Consider the following 20396-nt stretch of genomic DNA (forward strand, 5'->3'; position numbering starts at 1 on the left):
AAATCCTGGCAATTTCTTCATTTAAAGACAAACCAACAGCTTAGTTGAACAAAAATTAATTTTTTCTACGATACTGTTCTTTCTAATTGTCGAAAAAATGTGTTCTATTATCAATCCAATGTGCGCTTCAACTTTTTTTCAAGGAAAATTGCCAATGCTTAACCTTAAAATTGAATATAGCAAATCCTACATTCTCCTTAGGAATTTTTGAAATGACAAACCACCAATTTTACAACTAGATTCAGTGTACACACGAGTAATCATTGCTTCCATCAACACAGGAGGCACCGTTATGGCAGGATTGATTATGAAAATTACCGATATCTATCGAAAGTAAGTGATAAATACATACCGTTAAACCTTTTACCCAAATGAGGGTGACGAACCGAGCTCAAAACGCCAAAAGAAGAAAAAATAAATAAAGATTGATATCCTACTGAAAGAATGAGCATTTGATTGATACAAATTGCTGTTCCCGAAACTTGCTGGTTAGCTAGTTGCCATTAGTGATGAGTTTCTAGAAACGATAACCTACTTGTTTCACAACTCTGTCCAGTGAAGTCATGCACGCATGCGCACGAGTAATCGTTGACACCATCAACACAGGATGCACCATTTTGGCAGCTATGGTTACGACAATCATCGATGTCTATCAAAAGTAAGTGACAAACAAACGAACAAAAAAAAAAAACATTTCGAGACCAGAGCTTTATTCAAAGAAGCGGTTGTAAAATTTTCTGCTCGTGATGGAGAAATAAGTGTTATGCACGTAGAAGTGCGCAAAGTAGATTCAGCATACTGAATTTGTTGTTTAATAGAATTTACCATTTCAAAATTAAAGTATTCCGTTGAACAAGAACATGTAGACACTCGAAAATAATATATACCGTTCGCAAAACAAAGAAAATAATATAAAAAATTAATGCATTTATGAGACCCGTGTTGTAGATTTACCCTGCTTGAGTTGTTGTTTACTAGAAATTAATAAATCGCTCAGTTGGTGCTTTAGCTATTACTGGTCAATTTTGCGGGCCGTATCTGAGTGTACGGCCCTCTAATTTAAGAAGTTTGTTTTGATCCCCAAAATTTCTCTTCAAAAACGAAGTAAAGGAACAAAATTCAAAAGCAGATGTTCCAAACTTTCGAGAAAATATTTAGAAATTCGAATGAAACTAATAGTAATTTAGAATTAATGATAAAAAGGAATGATAACTAAGTAAATACATAAACCAATATTACAGTTTTAATAGATTTAGTTCCATTCGATAAAAAAGGAATTGAAAACGTTCAAAACAACAACAACAACAAATGACTAACAAAAAGCAAAAGAACAAATTAAACAGGATATTAGTCCGAGTATCAAAACGACGAGAGAGACGAAAAAGATTTTGATAGGAAGACTATTTCAGTCATGGAATTTTTTATTAATAAGGGTCCAGCCGCTTATAAAGAAAATTTATAAAAACACTTGTAAGATTAAACAAATTTGAAGATAGATGACGAATAAATCGTTATTGTAAATAAATTAAAAGGGTAAATGTATAATAACAATAACTCACTATTTTGACAATGGTTTCCACTGAATCCCGCAACACATTTACACGAGTAAGAGTTAACACCATCTTCACATGTTCCACCATTAGTACATGTATGATTAACACAATCATCGATGTCTGTAGGAGAAAACGCTAAGAAATATGATCATCCATCATTATTTTTGGAAATTGTCTTTATTTATAAACAAACCAGCAGATTCAGCGTTTTTGTCCTTTAATACTATATTTCTGAATGTCTGAAAAAGAGTTTTCAGAAATTCCTATGTTCTTCTTGGGAATATCTGAAATGACAACCCACCAGTTTCACACTTAGATCCAGTGAAGCCTACCAGGCAAGCACACAAGTAGTCATTAACACCATCAACACAGGAGGCACCGTTTTGGCAGGTATGATTATGACAGTCATCGATATCTATGGAGAGTAGGAGGCAAAAATAAAGCGATTAAGAATTTAATGAGGAAAATTACTCCAATTTACCGAAGTACGAGTTTTAATATTTCAACAAGGCAACGAAGCAAATCGAATCTAGTACACAAATGGCTACTTATCTAACAAATTATGTCAAGCTAAACGTTGCAACTGATCATGAGGCAGCACAGAGACATGTCTGTACTATCAAGTTTTTTCCTAGATCTCTTTTGTCGGAAAGGTCGACTATATGCGTCCTTGGTGTTCATCAACTGCCGCGTTTCCTCGAGAATAATCCAAATATGGCTACGAAAAAGGTCTCAAAAAGGACTCAACTTCCTCTATTCAAAGATTGTCTCCTCGTTCACATTTAAACGATACTCTCTAGGAAATTTCTTGCAAATTTCAATTTATTTTAAGTTAATAAAACAAAGATGTGGCGGAATTTTGATGATAGAGACTAAAAAGCGGGAGATAGATGTAAATTTCACGTCAGCATGGGTTATGGAATCAGTTGCCCCAAAATGTTACTACTGATTTTAAAAGTCCAGTGATGGCTTTCACTGCTCATATAGGAATAATGATCAGAAGTGGCCATCGGAGATATTGGGCCTTAAAATACCCTTAACTTATTTTTGGACTTTGTCAAAACCAGAATAAGTCGTCTTTACTTGAGGGAGAGGTAAGGGAAGAAATGCGGAAATGAAAAAGTTAAAACAATTTGATTTTCTTAAACTCTGATAGATATAAAACACAACCCAGTTGATTGAATTTACAGATGGATTTTCGGTTTGTCACAGCAGCAATTCAAGTTAGGTAATTAATTATGCCAAAAATGCTGGAAATGGGGGTTTTCTCAGGGGGACCCTATAGCTGCCAAGGAATTAAATATTTTGACCTATTATTTCGACAAATTTGTTAACTCATGATACTTAGCATCTGTGCCAAGTTTGAGCCAAATCGGTGATTTTAAGTTTATCGCCCCTTGCCCGGTTTTCTCGTGAACACGTTCTTGATACCTAATATACCTACTCTAACAGTGGTTTCAGTTTCTTGAAATCAGTTTAATACATTCTTTAATGAAACTTTCTACGAGACATATGGCACATAACAATGATCGATAATGACGGCAAGATAGGCCGACAATTTCTTACCATTACCACATCGATCTCCAGTAAACCCGGCCCTACAACTGCAAGAGTAGTTATTGACGCCATCTACACATGATCCACCATTAGCACACGTGTGATTAACGCAGTTGTCTATGTCTGTAATTAATTTGACAAAACGAGAAAATTAGCAATAACTTTACAATAATGATTATTGCTTGGCAAAACGTTTTAGGTATGAAAGCTTAATTATCAGGTCGAATAGAACAACTAAATTGTGAAAAGATCTTGTATGCTAAGTCTGGGCTTAGTTTATGTCGATGTTAATGATAGCATGGAACATAATTAGAAAAGCCAATTCGTTGTTGCCCCTAAAAACTAGATTGAAGATTTGACAGCGTCACAATCTGTAAAAGTGTGGATACAAAAATTTCTACTCGCGACTGGACCATATGCACGATAAAGCAAGTCAACTTACCAATCTCACAACGATCTCCAGCAAATCCATCCAGACAGTTACATGTGTAATTGCTAATGCCATCTACACATGATCCATTGTTTCTGCATTCGTGACTTACACAGTAGTTGATGTCTAAAAGTTAACACATCCGAAATGTAATCAGCTTTGTCATCAGTTTTATTTAGTATTTCGAAATGAGACAATGATCCATTTTCATTCTAGCATCTTGGGAGTAGTTTGAAAAGATGGAAATTACTAGACAGATGAATTATCAGTGACCATATCTACTTTATCGATTGGTCTTAAGCTCTATCCCTTCAAAATATGGGACTAATACCTTTGCAATTCTTTCCATCTCCGGTGAGCCCCAAGGGACATGGACCACAGCTAATTCTGTCACTCTTTTTGAAGCAAGTCACATTAGAGTAACAGGAATCCTCGGTACAGTTCTCTATTTTAATATCGCAGTTTGGACCGGTAAAGCCAGCGAAGCAGTTACACGTGTAGTTATTCACTAAGTCAATACAGGTCCCTAAGAAAAACAACAAAGCAATTGGAGGCAAAATAATGCAATTAATATGGAACTAGCTATCATCATCACTGGATCTGAGGGAGTGTACGATCTTCTGCAAGCTGTAGAAATCAAATAAGTCCGAATTTTTCTTTTAATATGACTCTGCAGTAAATCAATCAAAGGGAGAATTAGGTCACCCCGTATTAGAAGGTGAAGTTAGCCCATCGTGCTCCATGGTTACTTCAGTTGCTTCATAATAAATACTAGCCGCATTTTAAAGTATAACTTCAATGCCTATGTAGCTTTAAAGAATGACCTAAAATTGCATACCATTTACACAAGGGGTTGTGAGGCAATCATTTATGTTCACATCACAACTTACACCACTGAATCCGGTTGGGCAGATACAGGTAAAGCTGTTGATGTTGTCCACACATGTACCTGAAAAAAATGGACTCATGATAGTCGGCACGGTTACTTTCATTAATCAGCAAGGAGCAGATAGATAGATAGATAGATAGATAGTTTATTTGAAAAACATTGCAACCGAAGGTTGAATTACGTATTCATTTACAAATTTAAGAAATATTTAAAAATTGTAACATACTTTTAAAATATTAAAAATTTGGTAACATAGATAGAGTCAGCTTATACAAAACGTGCGTAAATGATGAAAGATTAAACTATCATGGCACTTGTCCGTACGAACCACAGGTAAATTAAAAGCGCGCTTTTTCCTTAAGTGTGAGGAAATTTGAGCATGCCCCATCCCTCCACCCCTCCTTCATCGATTCTTACTCCTCTTTTGATGATAGGTCACACTTACATCGACTTTGTGTATCATTAGATTAGTTACTCAACTTGACGCCCGATCGCAATTTTTCTCGATTTTAATTAAATTTTCATTATTAAATTGCATATCAGACGGCTTTTTAATAAATGTATCATCCTTTGGATGGATGTCACCAAATGTTTTTGTATAAGGGATAGCTTTGGCTGAGGCTCATGGCTTAAATGTAAGCATGGCGTTTTTATAGTTTGAGGCTTGTGTGAAAGGTTGCTTTTTTCGTCCTTTAGATGACTTACAAGTCACTTATGACTACTTACACAAGATTTTCTCTTATTGCAAATTGCGACCCAAGGAGTAGGTAGCATTAATAGAAATAACTCCTTGGAAATATTTGATAACGATGATAAATTGCAAGCTTAAAAGGAATATATTTTTAGTTAAAATGGTGTTGCAGAGAAGATGAGAAAATTATGTCGTAAAAAAGTTCCTAATTGGTGCTTTGAGGTTTTAAACGTCAAGAATTGAAGAGAACAACTTACAACAGTAAGATTGCGAATATTGTTCAAAATGTTGAAAATATCACCTCGGATACAGGGCGACGACAGGCATTCGTCGATTTCGACGTCACAGTCGTATCCTGTATAGCCATCATCACATGCACAAGTGTATTTGTCGACGTGATCGACGCATGCTCCTACGCGTGAAGAGAAAAAGAAAGATGATTACTCCTTAATCACTGATGAATAAATGCATCTCTTGTGCAAGTGAACTTGTTAATGGGTAGAAAGCTGGTTTGTTAACAGGAAATACCATAACGTCATGTATCAGCATGAAGTATTGCCATTGTTGTATAGCAAGATGGATACTGAAGCAAATGAATAAATTGCTAACTCACCGAATGCACAGGGAGATGACTCACATTCATCGACGTCAATAGTACAATTAAGCCCGCTATATCCAGGATCGCAAGCACATCTATATGTACCCACGTAGTCCGTGCAATTTCCTGCAGGATAAGGACAGTTTTGAGATAAGCACAAGTTAGGGCCTCTTACTGGTCCGGAGGCACAATAGTCAGAGTCAGAGAAGATTAAGTGATGGTCATCTGCGTATCGGAAAAAAATTGCGTGCAAGTCCACTATACAGCTTACTTTGCTTAGGTTTGCAGTATCCATTCCTTCCTTGGACGGGGGAACTTAAGTTGTTTCGTTTGATCGTTTCATCATTTTCTTGGTTGCCATAGTCATGCGTTTTTGAAAACTGTTAGTCTTGTCTAATAATGTCCTCTAGCCTCTAGCCATCGTCTCCATCCACAAATTTACGCTTTGAGCAAGTCACATAAATCGATAGCTCCCTCAGGTAATATGGAAATAGGATTCAGTTTCTTGGAAACCTATCATCAGCTTATCGTTGAGTTTCTTTAACCTATAATCCTTCAAAGATAGAAATTTTCCTTGATTTTTCCTTGACTTTTTGATGACCTGTGGCAACCATAGTTTGCTGAATTTTTAACTTCCCATTTAGTCCCGTTTATTTCTTGTTGATGGTAGTTCAGCTTTTGCTTGTTGTACTTACATTGACAATTTGGTTCTCTCCAGGCCCTCCCAAAACAATTTAAACTATTTGAGTTCAAGCTATATGATACTTTTGCCATAGGAGAGACATAATTTAGCCTATTATGCGACGAATACTTCTTAAAAAACTCAGTGTGTCAAAAAGAAAAAGTTAGATTTGAAAAGCGATCATTTTTCAACGAGCAGAATACTGACCATTGACGCAAGGAAAAGAACTACAGTGATCGTAATGGGTGTCACAGTCCCGACCAACATATCCAGGGTCACAATCACATTCGTACGTATTCACTCTATCGATACAGCGACCTAAGAAGAAGAAATTAATACATTTGTTAATTTGAATTCATACAAAGGAGTTGAAAGAAGCTTTTCCCAGGATCGCATTGGAGGTGGCACATCGACCAAAAATTACCATCCCAGTATTTTGGGTACAGCTACCTTACGGTGAACTTGGAAATGTAATATAGTTTTATTGCCCAGAACCGCCTCAGCATTGTAAAAAAGAAAAAAAAAAACCTACAAAAGGCGCCATAAACCCTCGACCGGAGGTAAATGACTTTAGGTCATCTTAAGCGCAAAAGAAAGCAAGCCAACGTTTAATTGATATATCTCTACAGAAGGGATCAAGGAATGATTTGTCTAAGACGGATCCACGTCTTTCAATTTTAGCCTTGTGTCGCGTTTTTGAAAGTCACATAGTTTTATATCGAAATACCACATTTTATGTACAACAAATTCGCAATAAACATTTCCCAAAAGGATATAACTCAAAAATAGTTTTAAAAGTGGAAATCGTATTCATTTAATACAATGAGGTTCGTGACAATCGAAACAATGGGTGTCGAAAGTCACAAATTATAACGAATATCAGTAGTTGGCGCCGTATTCGATCAGGAAATCAATTTGGCAACCTTACCTTGCTGTGAATATGGTGAAATTATAATTTTGTTTTCAAATATTTTTTTTTTGAGAAAAAAACAATATCCGTTCCCTTTTTGCCTTTCTTCTCAGCTTCAATCGTTCTGTACAGTTAGGTAACTTTTTCCCTTTAGATGGAAAAAATCATGATTTCCTTTTCTTTCCTAATTTTCTTTTCATGATGGCCTATATTTCATATTAGTCTCCTGGAGCGACATGATGTACAATGAATTGCTAAAAATGAAAACCCATATTCCTCTCAAAATTTTTGAGAAGGAGAGCATTAGTCACCTTACCTCGAAAGCATGGAAAGGACCGGCACTCGTCAATGTTAGTCTCACATTTATCCCCAGTAAATCCTGGTAAGCAATTACAAGTATAGAACCCTGATCCTCTCGGATAGTTTGGGTGGGGTACACAGGTTCCGTTATTCTTACACTGGCAGACAACCAAGGACACGGTGATGTTAGCATAAGATGTGGCTTGACAAGCGTCTGTTGCTTTGAGAAAAAACTTAGTCGAGGCCTCATTGGTGGCTTTCCATGTTAAAACATTGTCGACGATTGACGCCTCAGTTGGGCTTCCTTGCATTAGTGAAGGGGTAACAGGCATATTTTCTGGGTCTGCAACATCAATGGGCAGTTCAAGGGTTTCTCCAGATACCACGAAGTAGTCAGAGGTTGACGAAAACTTGGGTGGCAGATTCACTAAAATTTTCAAAGCGTCACCATTTATTGGAAAATATTTCAACAAAATAATTCTTTGAAGGACCTTAGACGCAAAATGAGCGAACTGAGGCTCGTTTATATTTATATTTATAATTATCTCAGTTTAGGTGCAAAGGTTTAAGTACAATCTCCATAAAGCGAAAATTGATTTTAAATAAATCATCATATCTCAAAATGTGTAGAACATTGCTCGTTTAACTTACCTTGGCGCTTCGTCCAAGTGGATGTGCTTATTTCAGGAAGGCACTGGTAACACCAGTCTAAAGGGTTGGTCTCGTTAGGAGCGAAGCAGTAGCCATTTATTATGCAAGAATTTCCCTGTAATGTATGATGGTGTAAGTACCAATAGATCCACATAACAACTCATGACCACAGACTTAGATACAAAATACAGCGACGAGCACTTTTTTCAGTTTTGATTCCTTTCTCTTGTTGCAATTTATGTTAATTTTGTTTTTTTAATTCCCGTGTTTGCATAATTTTTTTAAATATATATTTTTAGTCAGCTTTCTATTAATATTCTATTATTTCTATATGTTATTTCTATCATTTCTATGTTTGTTTGTTTTGCTACTGGCCCTCGCAAGACCTTTAATGAGACAATCTGATTTTTTTATTTTAGTTATACACCTTTGTGTCGTCATAGTCCAATGATAATTAAAGTTAGATAAAGTACACTTGCCTTAAATAAACAACCGGACGAAATATTGCAGCTCATGCAAGCTGAATCAGATGATATGAATGTGAGATTTTCTTGGCTTTTGTGTTCACCATCGTTGGATACCGATATTATCAATCCCGAGGCAGCCGTTCCTTCGTTAGTTTCTGAGAAATAGCCTTGCGTGACCTGCGACTCTGGTAAATAGCATTCTACAAGCACCAAGTCAGTCATCACACCAGGGAAACTTAGCTCTGTACCATTTGGTTTCCAAGAGCTATTTAGGACCTACATTTATCCATACGTCAACACGTTAATGAGACCAAAGAATAAAACACCTAACAAAACATTTCATTAACAAGACAAAACGCTGCGGTGAGTATACAATAAAAGCAGGCCCTGAAATGTGATAAAAAGCCGGAGCAATTGAGGGAAAATTTAAGTGCTTAATTATTGGTCTTGTACACTGCTCCGATTGACACAAAGAGCCTACCACTAAAACAAGAATGATAATTTCAGACCTTGAATTCGTTTATATGACAGGTCAGGTTTGTAGAATTCCTGAAATCGACGCCAAAGACAGTCACCTTCTTGCATGATCGTTTACGCCTGTCGCACAAACCTTCCTCTTGCAACCTAGAAAATAATCACTGTTGGTGAAAATCTTAAGAACATGCATCACTCTTATCCAAAAGATGGGGTGGTTTTTTTTTTTTTTCTCGCATTTTCTTAACTTAGTTACAGACACTGATTGATTGATAGACGTGTAGAATATAAATAGAATACATGCACCTTCCTTGGTTTTTCCCTATTTGTTTTTTTGCAAAATAAGTCTACCCCTTCCCCCCTCCCCCAATCCCCTTCCGTTTTCGAAAAAAGAAGAAAGTATGTATCTAATAGAACTTTATTCATTCAAATCAGAAAAAAAAAATTAAAGAAAGGGAGACACCACATGTTAGCCCTATCGAGGGTGTTTCCAAAATAATCATCTAGTTAAACATCTATTTGAATATACAAAATCTAAAACATTAAGTTGCGATTTAACTATATACAATACTTACTCTGAAAACTATTTACAATAAAATTTAAAAAGGTAATTCTTGACTTTGGTTGATCATCTAGAAGATGATCAGCAGGCAAAAACTATAGGTTTTGATTAAGGGGTTATTTACATGGAGATAGGGTCACCCTCCTAGGAAGGTTACCCTAGCAGAAGGGTCAAAACATAGCCCTCCTGTATATGCGAACTCGACCGCACGGGTTACCCTGGGGTAAGGCTAGCGGAATGGCTCCGTCGCAGAGCTTCGTAAACAACAAAATGGCGGGCAACGGTTCTTTTTTGGTGCTACATTCAATTTTCCTCTCTTCAGCATCTTGACTGTGGTTTCTCAGTGGTATGGCCGACTATTATTAATACAAATAGCTCAAAGGCATCGTCAAGGCCTTCTGACATTTCAAGCCGCTAACCAATACTCTACAGTATTCTATAGCGTTAGCAAGACTACGCAATCAGCTAAGAAGAATTGTTTGTCATCGAGGAAGAGTTTGGAGTTTGGAGGAAGCCAGGAAAAACTGAATAGTGGTGGAAGAATCTTTTGGACGGTAGTCTTCCAGATACTGAATGGAGAAAAACATTTAGAATGGATCGTGAGGCTTTCATGAAAATAGCAAGTGATTTACGATCATATCTTCAGCTGCAAAGAAGCCCTCGAGGAAAAGATGTGTTGTCGGCTGAAAAACCATTTGCCATTACTTAAGTTTTTTCGGTGCTACTGGATCGCTTGTAGGCTAAGCTTTTCTTTTTGCGGTCTTCTTACTGTTGTTGTTTGGACGCCGGCTCGTCCTAAGCGTCGAAGAAATCTGAGGCGCTGAGGTTTGATCTACATTTGAGACGTCCGTAGACACATTACATTCTTATACATTATTCTTATCACTTTGATTCTCGTGTGAAGGTGTAGTCTGATCGTCCGGGTGAGTGTAGTCCTGAGAAGGACTGTTGTCGATGGTAGTGACTGACGTTTCGATAACCTGTGCGGAAGTCATCATCAGAGTCAAGTGAATGATTGCTGTCAGTAGATGTCTACTGACAGCAATCATTCACTTGACTCTGATGATGACTTCCGCACAGGTTATCGAAACGTCAGTCACTACCATCGACAACAGTCCTTCTCAGGACTACACTCACCCGGACGATCAGACTACACCTTCACATGTTACCCCCGGGTTCAAGCCATTTACTGCACTTTGATTCTCATTTGCGATAGCTTCTACTTGATATCTTAGGAATTATTTGCCAGGTCGACAAGCACGAGACGCTATTTTGTTTTTGTGATTGGAAGTTTGGCCCGCAAAATACATCATTTGACGTCATTTGATGCAATTCGAGATAGCCTAGGGTCACCCTACCTTGAGCGTTTGCTTTGCTTGAGTAAACAAAAACCTGGCTCTCATAGGAGGGTCACCCTACCTAATTGATAGGGTAACCCTACCCTGGGGTGACCCTATCTGACATGCAAACATAACCACGAAAAAAAATAGAGATGGGTCACTCCACTAGTAGGGTGACCCTCTCAGGAAGATGAGCATATCTCCATGTAAACAGGCCCTAAGACAGACGTGTGTTCAACGGAGTACCTGTAAATCTCAGGTTTCTGATAAATGGACATCGAACAGTCAGAAGCTGTGAAGTCTTTGTGACAAACGCATGAGCCATTGACACATTTTCCATTGAATGTACAATCATTTGGACACAGCAGCTCCGCTACTTGTTCAACAAATGCTTCAGCAGCAGGATTTCTTTCATCACTTCCGTTAACTGGTATGGATAGATTTTTGGCCCCTAGTACTCCACACTGTTCGACTAACAATGACACACTGCCACTTGCAAAGAAGAAGTCTCCCGTGAGCTTTCAAAAAAAGTAGAAAAAAAGACGATAAAACATAAATATGAAAAAAAGAAAAAACAAACAAAACACAGCTAGTATAAAGACGCGCATAGAACACAAATCAAAAAGACTATTCTAAAAAGAATGAGACCAGCCCCCTTAGCTGATTAGCTTAAACCAAGGGCGTTCGAGGGCTCAAGTCTTTAATTGGGAGCTATCTCCGTTCATTATTGGCTTTGCATTCTTATCACAATAACTTAGAGCGCTATTACGTTATTAGCACGTAACATGTTATTCAATAGAATTGCTGATTTTGTAAGTGGAAAACTTGTAAAATCTTAAACTTCTTAACATGTCCTGTTGAAAGCCGTGCATTATAAAGCCGCATTAGTTGTCAAATGGATGGTTTCTGTAAAAGATATTTCCTTTTCTTTTTATGTACGCCTTCTGTTCTAATTTATTGGAATTCTTCCTATAAATAGATTGAATTCTCGATACATAGATTGTGGTGACTTCCTAAAAGAAACAGGGCCCGGACTATGTTTTTTTCTTCCGGAAGGCATTCGCTAGGTAACGAAGTAACCTAAATGGAATAAAGTAGACAACATAACTGAAATTTAAGACAATTATCATAATAACGAATGCTACTAATTGCCAAATGCCATTACGCAAAATTTCGGCCATCAATTCCTTTAAGCGCCATAAGCTCGTTTACAGTTCGCTGGCTCACCTCAACATCTACCGAACAAGTGTTAACTAGCTGCTGTACATTGACGCCGACCTTTGCACAAAGCTTTCCAAGCTCTGTATCGGATATTCTCGTGGCACAATAACGTGTAGCGTTTTCCTTTGGAACTTGTTTGTTGGCTACTGATCTCTTGAACCGTGGATGTAAATGAAGTGTTCGCTTGTAGACTTGTATATCTTCATCAGTGATATCATCCGAGAAATGGATATCTCTTTTATTTCTGTCACATAAGCTTGAAGGTGAAGCTTGAGGCTTCAGTGTGGACATATTATCTTCTTTCACAAGTGTAGGAAAAGCAGCTTTGAAGACACTTTTGCAGGAAGGCGGTCCACCGTTTCCCTCTCCTTCTTTCAGGCATAAACATGCTGAGGAATATGTCACGTCACTATCTTGAACATCCACAGGGAGCGTGTCAAAGTAGCTTCTACCGACCTCTAGCCTGAAAAATAAAAGTCAAATACCTATAGAAGGTGTTAAAGAAAGCTCTAAAAAGAAATAAAGGATTGTGCCCCGAAAAAAGAAATTGAGGGAGACTGGTTAAGAATCGATTGCTAGCTTCACTACAATGGTGTAGGGATACAACAATCCGATCCATTCAAGAGCATGAATCTGTAGAAAATAAAGCCTGAGCTTCTAATCGAGTCTTTATTCAAATTTACGTAGGAATCTTCCATAAGCAGCTGAAATGTGTGTGGAGATTTGACTTGCGGCAATGACTTGGTAGAATAAGTCGTAAGGGAATATCAAAATCCAGAAAGAAAAGCAACTTCACTTTAACGGTCATTATCTTTGAAATCTGGAAAAAAAAGTGCTGACGTAGCATTTTTCTAAGTGATGAAATTCCAAACTTCTCTGAAGCTCCTCTTACATTTTCTCTTCACAGGGAAAACCAATATTAGGAGCTTTGAGATTATTAACGGATACGGACTCTACAAAGCGTGCTCGATGTTTTAATGCAGAGACGAATAGAAGTAAATCATCAAACTCCACTGTAGGCACCTTGGTTACCAATATTTGCTTTAATGTAGAGAGAAAATGTTTGTTTTGAAGACACCAGAAATATGCTGATCGAATACTGGGCGCTTTATGGGTGCGGAGAAAAAATGACACCTAAAAAATTTAAAATTGTGCGAGCCAAGATAAACCAGAAGTAGGAAGAGGCAACTTCTACAGTAAATTTGCTTTACTACCAATCTGATTAAAAATAGGAAAAATCATTTTGAAAAGAATTTACTTGACGGATGTTCATTGAGGTTCTCGTTTCATACCTTTCCTTGAAACCTGCGTCAGTTATATATTTGTTGTAAGGTCCTGGGTACATGCACAATCCTCCTTCTTGCTTTGTGTCAGTTGCTCTCGGCGTCTTGATGACAACATCAAGTCCCCAATAATTTCTTCTTATCACTACCTTTGCACCCGACGGAAACAGTACCTTCGTAAAATTCGAGAAAGCCAAAAATGTAACTGCATAGTTTGCACTACAAAGGGCAAGTAAAACATACCAATCCGACGATGTGTATTAAAACGGACATTTTGTCGTCACGATCAAAAGTCACTTTTAATTTTAATTGTCCTTGGCTTTGAAATCCATTGAAAATTTCTTTAAAAAAAAACGATGATCCTTCCTGAGACTCTTTTGAGCTCATTTAGCAATCATGTACTTACCTCATATTTGCCATTTACTCCGGGTATAACCCTCTTTATGGATATCCCTGGTGATAAGCATTTCTTGCTGCGTATTCTTACTGTAATGGGCGTTCTCTTGTCCCGAATCATAAGATCGTTACAACAGCTGAACTCAATTACGTCATTGTGATCCCTGAGGACTGCACCACAGTTGCAACTAATTCTTCCCGCTCCATTATGTCCACCCTTTGGAAATGGCCTACCGTCACAGGCCCACTGCCGCGTTTGAACCTATAGATATAACAACAGGACACAATTTTCAATATTTCCATCAACTCCAAGAGATATAAACAAACAGAAGCCTGTGGTTTGATCCATATTGATTAAGCTGGGCCTATAGCTTGTTTGTTTGTGTTTTTGTATCATTTGTCATATAAATATGTGTACTAGTTTAAATCCCAAAACCCTTTTACTACTGTTTAACCAAAATAAACTTTGACAAGCGCCCGCCGGAAGGGTTTTTTTTTTTTTCACTGTTTCATTTTTCATAAAGCCCTTTTGTGATTGATTCGATTCTTAGGTTATGTCGTAAGGTTCATTTCGAAACAAGAGGCCAAAATACAACCTCCAAAGAAACCACAAACCCTTACCTCAAATTTTCTCTCCACGTTCTTGTAAAGAATAAAGTCACCGAGACCCATGAAATGGAAATATCTAGTATGTGAGGAAAAATTCTTTCCTTTTTTAGTTCATCTAAGAAGCGTGATAACTCTATTAAGGGGGATGATGGCATTCTTATTTTAGCGATTCAAACCTTAGAATACTGAGTGCTAGGAAAATGCAACAAAAAACTACTTTCTTGCAGCGATCAATTAAATTCACAATTAGTTTTACCAATCTTGGTGAAAAGAAATGCGTCTACATATAGCAATTTGACTTGGAATATAAAAAACAAACAAACAAAAAAACAACGCTCTTAATCTTTGTTACAAACCCATTCGTTCCAAGAGCAGTGATATGAGGATCTGTAACTGATGTACAAGTCTGTATGTTATCTTCCTTCGGCTTGAGGACAGTGACCTGAAAGAGAGATGTTGAAAAAATGAAGTATTTATTAGGTACAAGGCAAGTAAGTATCAAGACCTTGGAATTGTTGGAAAATTATAGGAACACATCTAACCTGCCACATTGACGACTGTAGATTTCATCAAAAGTGTTGCAAAGCTAAGTATATCAATTTAAAGGCCGATGTTCACAGAAATATTTCCTTTACATACCCATATAGTTGGAAGTCCAGTTTTTGGATTCCAAACGTTACTGTGGATGTTCATCTGTGGAACTATGGCTTTAAGACCTTCTGTAACTTTGCCATCTGGACAGGCTGCCTTTATTGCTATGGTGACATTTTTTGTACCTTCCAACAGGACCCCGCATTGCTTTTGGTCAACCAATTGTATTTCTTTTGGGAGCCAGAAACTGACCATTGGCCACAGGCCATTTTGATTTTTACGAGCTGGTATTTGCGGTATCAAAGTTATCGTCTGGATGCTGAGGGAACATGTTTGCACTTGCAATAAGGTAGTCCTAGGATATACCTGGAGAGAACAAAATGAAATGAGTTGTAGTTTGTTTCAACTCTTAAGTTGTGGTATTACAAAATAGTTACAGAATCCCTAGAATCAAGAACATGGATTTCAAGCTTTACATCCAAAAGCGACGTAAGATATGCTATACAATATGTCTTCTACGAAATATGCTTTGTTGACCAAGCGCGCGGTCAAGATGGCTGGATTTTGGCCGAATAGACCAAGGCTAATATCCAGCCATCTTAACCGAACAAGCTTGGTCAATATAGGATTTATAATACGGCGAAAAAATACTTCCCTTTAATAAGAATCAAGATGACTTTTCGAGATCCGGGAAAGAAAGGTACTGTGTCTGTAGCAAAATAAACCCAAGAGGGTCATTTAATTTTTCCTTTGTTTTGACTGACTTCTGCCGCTTTTTGCGACTAAGTCGCCGACATTGTCCAAAAGCTACGAACTTTGTAAGTCCGTTCCAGGCACCTTTTATCTTGCGCAGGATCAAAGCGAGCAGTCCCGAGCGGGCAAGATGGGCCCACCAAAAAATAATAAGACAACAACTGGCTAAAAGACGGCTTCCGAAAAAGGGCGTGGAAAGCATGAACCGGAGACCATGAAAAAAATTCTAGAGGAGTTATATGCAATAGCTCGTATGAAAAACAAGGAAGTCTACAAAAGTGATAGCTTTGTAATGGTTACTGCTTTCAACCGATAGCTATCAGAGAAAGAAAGCAAACGCTCTCCATCATTATCGAGAGACGTTTTAAGTTCTGGAGGGAAAAGCCAACTACTCCGGCAACTTTCCCGCAACCAGCCAAAGGCAATCGGCCGAACCAGTAAACTATTACATGAAATAAAACAGCCAAAAATGAAAACAGAGTTGTATGTTCGCTTGTATATTTTTAACTTGTCATCACCGTGTCTTTTTTTTTTCGTGCTATTTGGGATAGATTGGCATTAATACAATTTCCAAAGACTTCAAATTGCACTCGCTCTACGAGCTCGCGCAGATCGGTTCGTCTTTGAAAAATTTACTCGTCATGATTTATCCCAAGTTACACTTGAAATTACAATTAACATCTTAAAGCCTTTGCTCACGTGAAGAATATTGAAATGATCAAATGATGTCAAGAAGTTGATGTGTTAAGGAAATGCATGCAGATGGGCAAGAGAGATAAACATCACCATTAATAACTCTGATTGTAATATTAATATAATATGACGATACCTTCATGATGATAAAAATAATAACAGTAGTTATAGTAATGATAGTAGTAATGATAATAATAATAATAATAACTATAATCATAATAATAAGAAACATAACAATAATAGTTATAACAATTTCATTGAAACTGTTTTACGTATCCAACAAAGGGTAAGGAGAAAGAAAGAACAAAAGGAACAGAGAAATCAAAAGGAAAGGAAGAAGAGATGGCTTACCTGAATGCCTGCAAAAAAAGGTTCCCGTACAGCTTTTGACGGCGACCACACGTTTTTCGGGGAAGTTGTAAACATTGCAGAGACATTGCATGATATCTGTTTGTAAAACACAAGAAGGGATAGAGACAAGCTCCATATATAACAAGTTACACTTCCTGACATTTTTTTTTTCGCTTTAAAGATATTCTTGGTAACGCAAGAGACCACTTTAACGCGGCATAACAGCTTTAAAATCATCTTGAGACTCCAGCGCCTAATTCAAAGGTATATTTCTATTGTTGCACGTAGTTTTAAAAAAGAAACTAAAAATTGAATTCTCATGTATGTCTTCCCAAATAGATAATCTGGAAGGCGTAGGAAGTGAAGAAAATTGTGTAATTTGGTGCCTGAGTACTAGTGAATATTTAATATAAACAAAACCTGGTAATCATGTCCTATAGCATTCAATGTAGGACTTTTTCTAAATCTATTTAGCCACATAATGATAATAATAATAATAATAATAATAATAATAATAATAATAATAAAATAATTATTATTATATATTTATATTGCGCAAATTAACATGTGGATATGATCAAATGCGCATCACAACACTTTTCGGGGGACTTTGGCCGGACTGCATCAGCATTTTAGAAACAATCGAAAGAAACTTATTTGAAGAGGGCCCCTCCTTCCCAATTCCCAGTAAACAGGCCTGACCACATCACAGTAATCTCGTGAGTGGGTTCTTTAACGTCCCCTGCCTAACCAAATTAACTAATTAATAGATGCAGGAGACGGGACCTACGATTTATTCGTCCTTATCCGAGAAGACTAGAATGTCTATCCATTTCTTGATATTATAGAAAGGTAGCGCATTCTCCTCAGTTATTTTAAGACCTTGAGTGTTGGTCCGGCCGGGGCTCGAACCATCGACCTCGAACTCCCGCACAACAGTCCAGCGCTCTAACTAATTGAGCTAACCGAGAGGCGGTTGAGGTTGACATCTAGACAAGGAGGTGGGCTGCGAGAATCAGAAAAGAATATGGAAACCCTAGATGCAGTCAATATTTTCCAGAAAGTACTGAAAGCATGCGTCGCAACCGAGTTTACATTTTTCTTTTATCTAAACTCACCTATCTATCCAAGAGAGCATGCATATTATCTTAAACATTTCACTTATTACTGGTATAAGAACTATTGACTCATCCACATCTCCTCAAATAATTAGTTTTAGCAGCATGGTGGTCCCATAATTTTTAAGTGTAGAGAACGCGAAATGCGTACTATTTCGATGGTTCTTACCCAGCTTCCTATCTTGTACTTAGAGCCAGGCAGTTTGGAAACAAGAGTGCCATCTGGGCAAGCTTTTTCGTTTAGGCTTCCAGGCGGAATACCACCGCAGACAGTCTGTACTTGTAACGACTTTCCCTCAGCAAACCATTCTATCTTATAAGTCACATTTCTCCAGCTGGCGATTCCGTTAAGAATGTTGACTTTGCACAGTAAAGTTACTGAGACGGTGTTGTCTTCCGGGATATCCTGTACGACAATTTCTGGATTATTGATGTTGTCACTAGAGAATTCCCTCGGAAAGTCTGATGAAAATAGAACAATGCTGATGATTATCTATCAACTCACCTTGAATATCAATATAAATATCTATCTATATATATATATTGGCATACAGTATCTCGAAAATTAGCTCTGTGACCTAACCCGTGTCTCCGTTACTTTGCGGATGTTTAGGACTGCTCGTTACGGGTGAGAAACCCCATTCTTAAGCAAACTTTTAAAACTCGGCAGAAGAATATAGAGGACCTTTGTCCGAAATGACTGTTTGGGAGAATTCCATGACGTGCGAAGATTGCCTTAGGGTGACTGATTACTTATTGTAAAGTTGACTTTCGAAGTACTCCGATCTCACAGTAGTCGTAATCTATGACCTGTACGAACTTTTTACCTTTCCAGTCTAATAAATCGGTGCCAAATTTCTGCGATGGGCGTTCCGGAAGTTTCGATGAAAACAACGATTCAGCTCGATTGACTTTAGTCTTGATGCAGGCTAGACATTCCCCTACGAGATCTTCAAATAACCCTTATCGCATTTACGCCCACTGTACGAGAGCTCAGCAAACTTTGAAATTTCGAAACGAGGCTATCGGGTCACACAGGTAAAACTGTCAAGTAAAATCGAAGTACATCAACGGCTACGTTTGGAGGCATTGCTATTCATTTTCTTAAGGATACAACGTGTTCTCGTCATGGTTAGACATTGTATTGCGTACGGGTGCAACAGTCTATTAAGTGAATCGACAACTGACGAGATCCACAAGATTAGGATCGAAACCGCGGTCTTGCTAAACACGTTCAACTATCAAACTAGAGACGAACAAAACGCACATAAAAACCCTCTCAAATAAAGAATTTACAAACGACCAGATTAATTTACTGGCAAAAGGGCTTAAATTCATTCCAACACCCGCTACAAAACAAAAACAGATCAGACATCAACTACTGTGTGACTTTGATCAGTTCGCGAGGAGAATGCGTCTGATTTACATATTCCGAGGGGAGGACAAAAAAACCCATCCCTGCCACGTAAAATCTACATGGATACCACCAATACAAAAATCAGTAGCCCTTGAAAGCTATTTAGAAGAGGTTAAAAGTGACCTTTCAGAAATAGAAATTACAAAGCCAAAAGATATTTTTGCTTCCGGCCGAACGCAAGGCGCTGAGGGCCTTGAAACGTGACTCTGAGTTAAACCTCAAAAAGGCCGACAAAGGAACAACAACCGTAGTCATTAACAAACACGACAAAATCTTGCTGTTCCTTTCCGAAATGACAGCCATTCTTTCAATCTTCCTTTCGTGATGCCAGGACAATTACCACTAAGAATTTTAACCTTTTTCTCGCCAGAAAAAAACGCAGATTCCAGAGTTATATGGTCAGACATGGAGTGTTTCTGGTGTTTCTCGAGAAACGTTGACCCGATAGCCTCGTCCTGAAACTGTAACTCCGCGGACCCTTTGCATTGCAGACACAAATGCGAAAAGAGCTATTGATAGCTGAAGCCTGGCAACCAAAGTCCACTTTTTGCTCTCTCTCATGGCATTTTTGAATGCCTTGATGACCAGCGCGTATCTTGTCCAGAACGTCTAGTCTCATGGATAAAGGAATAATAACTCTGTCTGCTTTCACGAGGATGCTTTGCTGGACAGTTATCTCTCTATACTGTCAGTGCGGTAGTACTTGAGGCGGTGTTTGTCTGGCCATCCTTCCCTGTAGAATTCCTTGAGGTTCGTGCATATTTCATCTTCATTCCGGTGAAGCTGTATGTCCTGTAGACGGCGCTCCCTAGTGGGCAGATAGGTTTAACTCGTCATTGAGGTAGGAGTATCGCATCAGT

At 37.9% G+C, this 20396-nt stretch overlaps 1 protein-coding gene across 1 annotated transcript in view; it reads right to left on the minus strand.

The window, feature by feature from the left end:
- The window catches only part of LOC111341907 (uncharacterized), a 25854-nt gene extending 7252 nt beyond the window's left edge, over nt 1-18602 (minus strand). The window contains exons 1-23 of the mRNA XM_088733500.1: nt 18289-18602; nt 17002-17097; nt 15253-15570; nt 14970-15055; nt 14626-14689; nt 14015-14266; nt 13618-13781; nt 12332-12788; nt 11351-11622; nt 9238-9352; nt 8741-9004; nt 8262-8376; nt 7627-8037; nt 6608-6718; nt 5734-5844; nt 5422-5532; nt 4379-4489; nt 3872-4066; nt 3553-3666; nt 3120-3233; nt 1855-1968; nt 1560-1673; nt 536-649 (exon numbers count right to left, since the gene is read on the minus strand). Coding sequence (XP_088589626.1) covers nt 536-649; nt 1560-1673; nt 1855-1968; nt 3120-3233; nt 3553-3666; nt 3872-4066; nt 4379-4489; nt 5422-5532; nt 5734-5844; nt 6608-6718; nt 7627-8037; nt 8262-8376; nt 8741-9004; nt 9238-9352; nt 11351-11622; nt 12332-12788; nt 13618-13781; nt 14015-14266; nt 14626-14689; nt 14970-15055; nt 15253-15570; nt 17002-17076 — 3802 coding nt within the window. The 5' untranslated portion in view covers nt 17077-17097; nt 18289-18602. The remainder of the gene's footprint in view (nt 1-535; nt 650-1559; nt 1674-1854; nt 1969-3119; nt 3234-3552; nt 3667-3871; nt 4067-4378; nt 4490-5421; nt 5533-5733; nt 5845-6607; nt 6719-7626; nt 8038-8261; nt 8377-8740; nt 9005-9237; nt 9353-11350; nt 11623-12331; nt 12789-13617; nt 13782-14014; nt 14267-14625; nt 14690-14969; nt 15056-15252; nt 15571-17001; nt 17098-18288) is intronic.
- Between the last annotated feature and the right edge of the window lie 1794 nt (nt 18603-20396).

The sequence above is a fragment of the Stylophora pistillata genome, chromosome 9 (assembly GCF_964205215.1).
Source record: "Stylophora pistillata chromosome 9, jaStyPist1.2, whole genome shotgun sequence".
NCBI lineage: Eukaryota > Metazoa > Cnidaria > Anthozoa > Scleractinia > Pocilloporidae > Stylophora > Stylophora pistillata.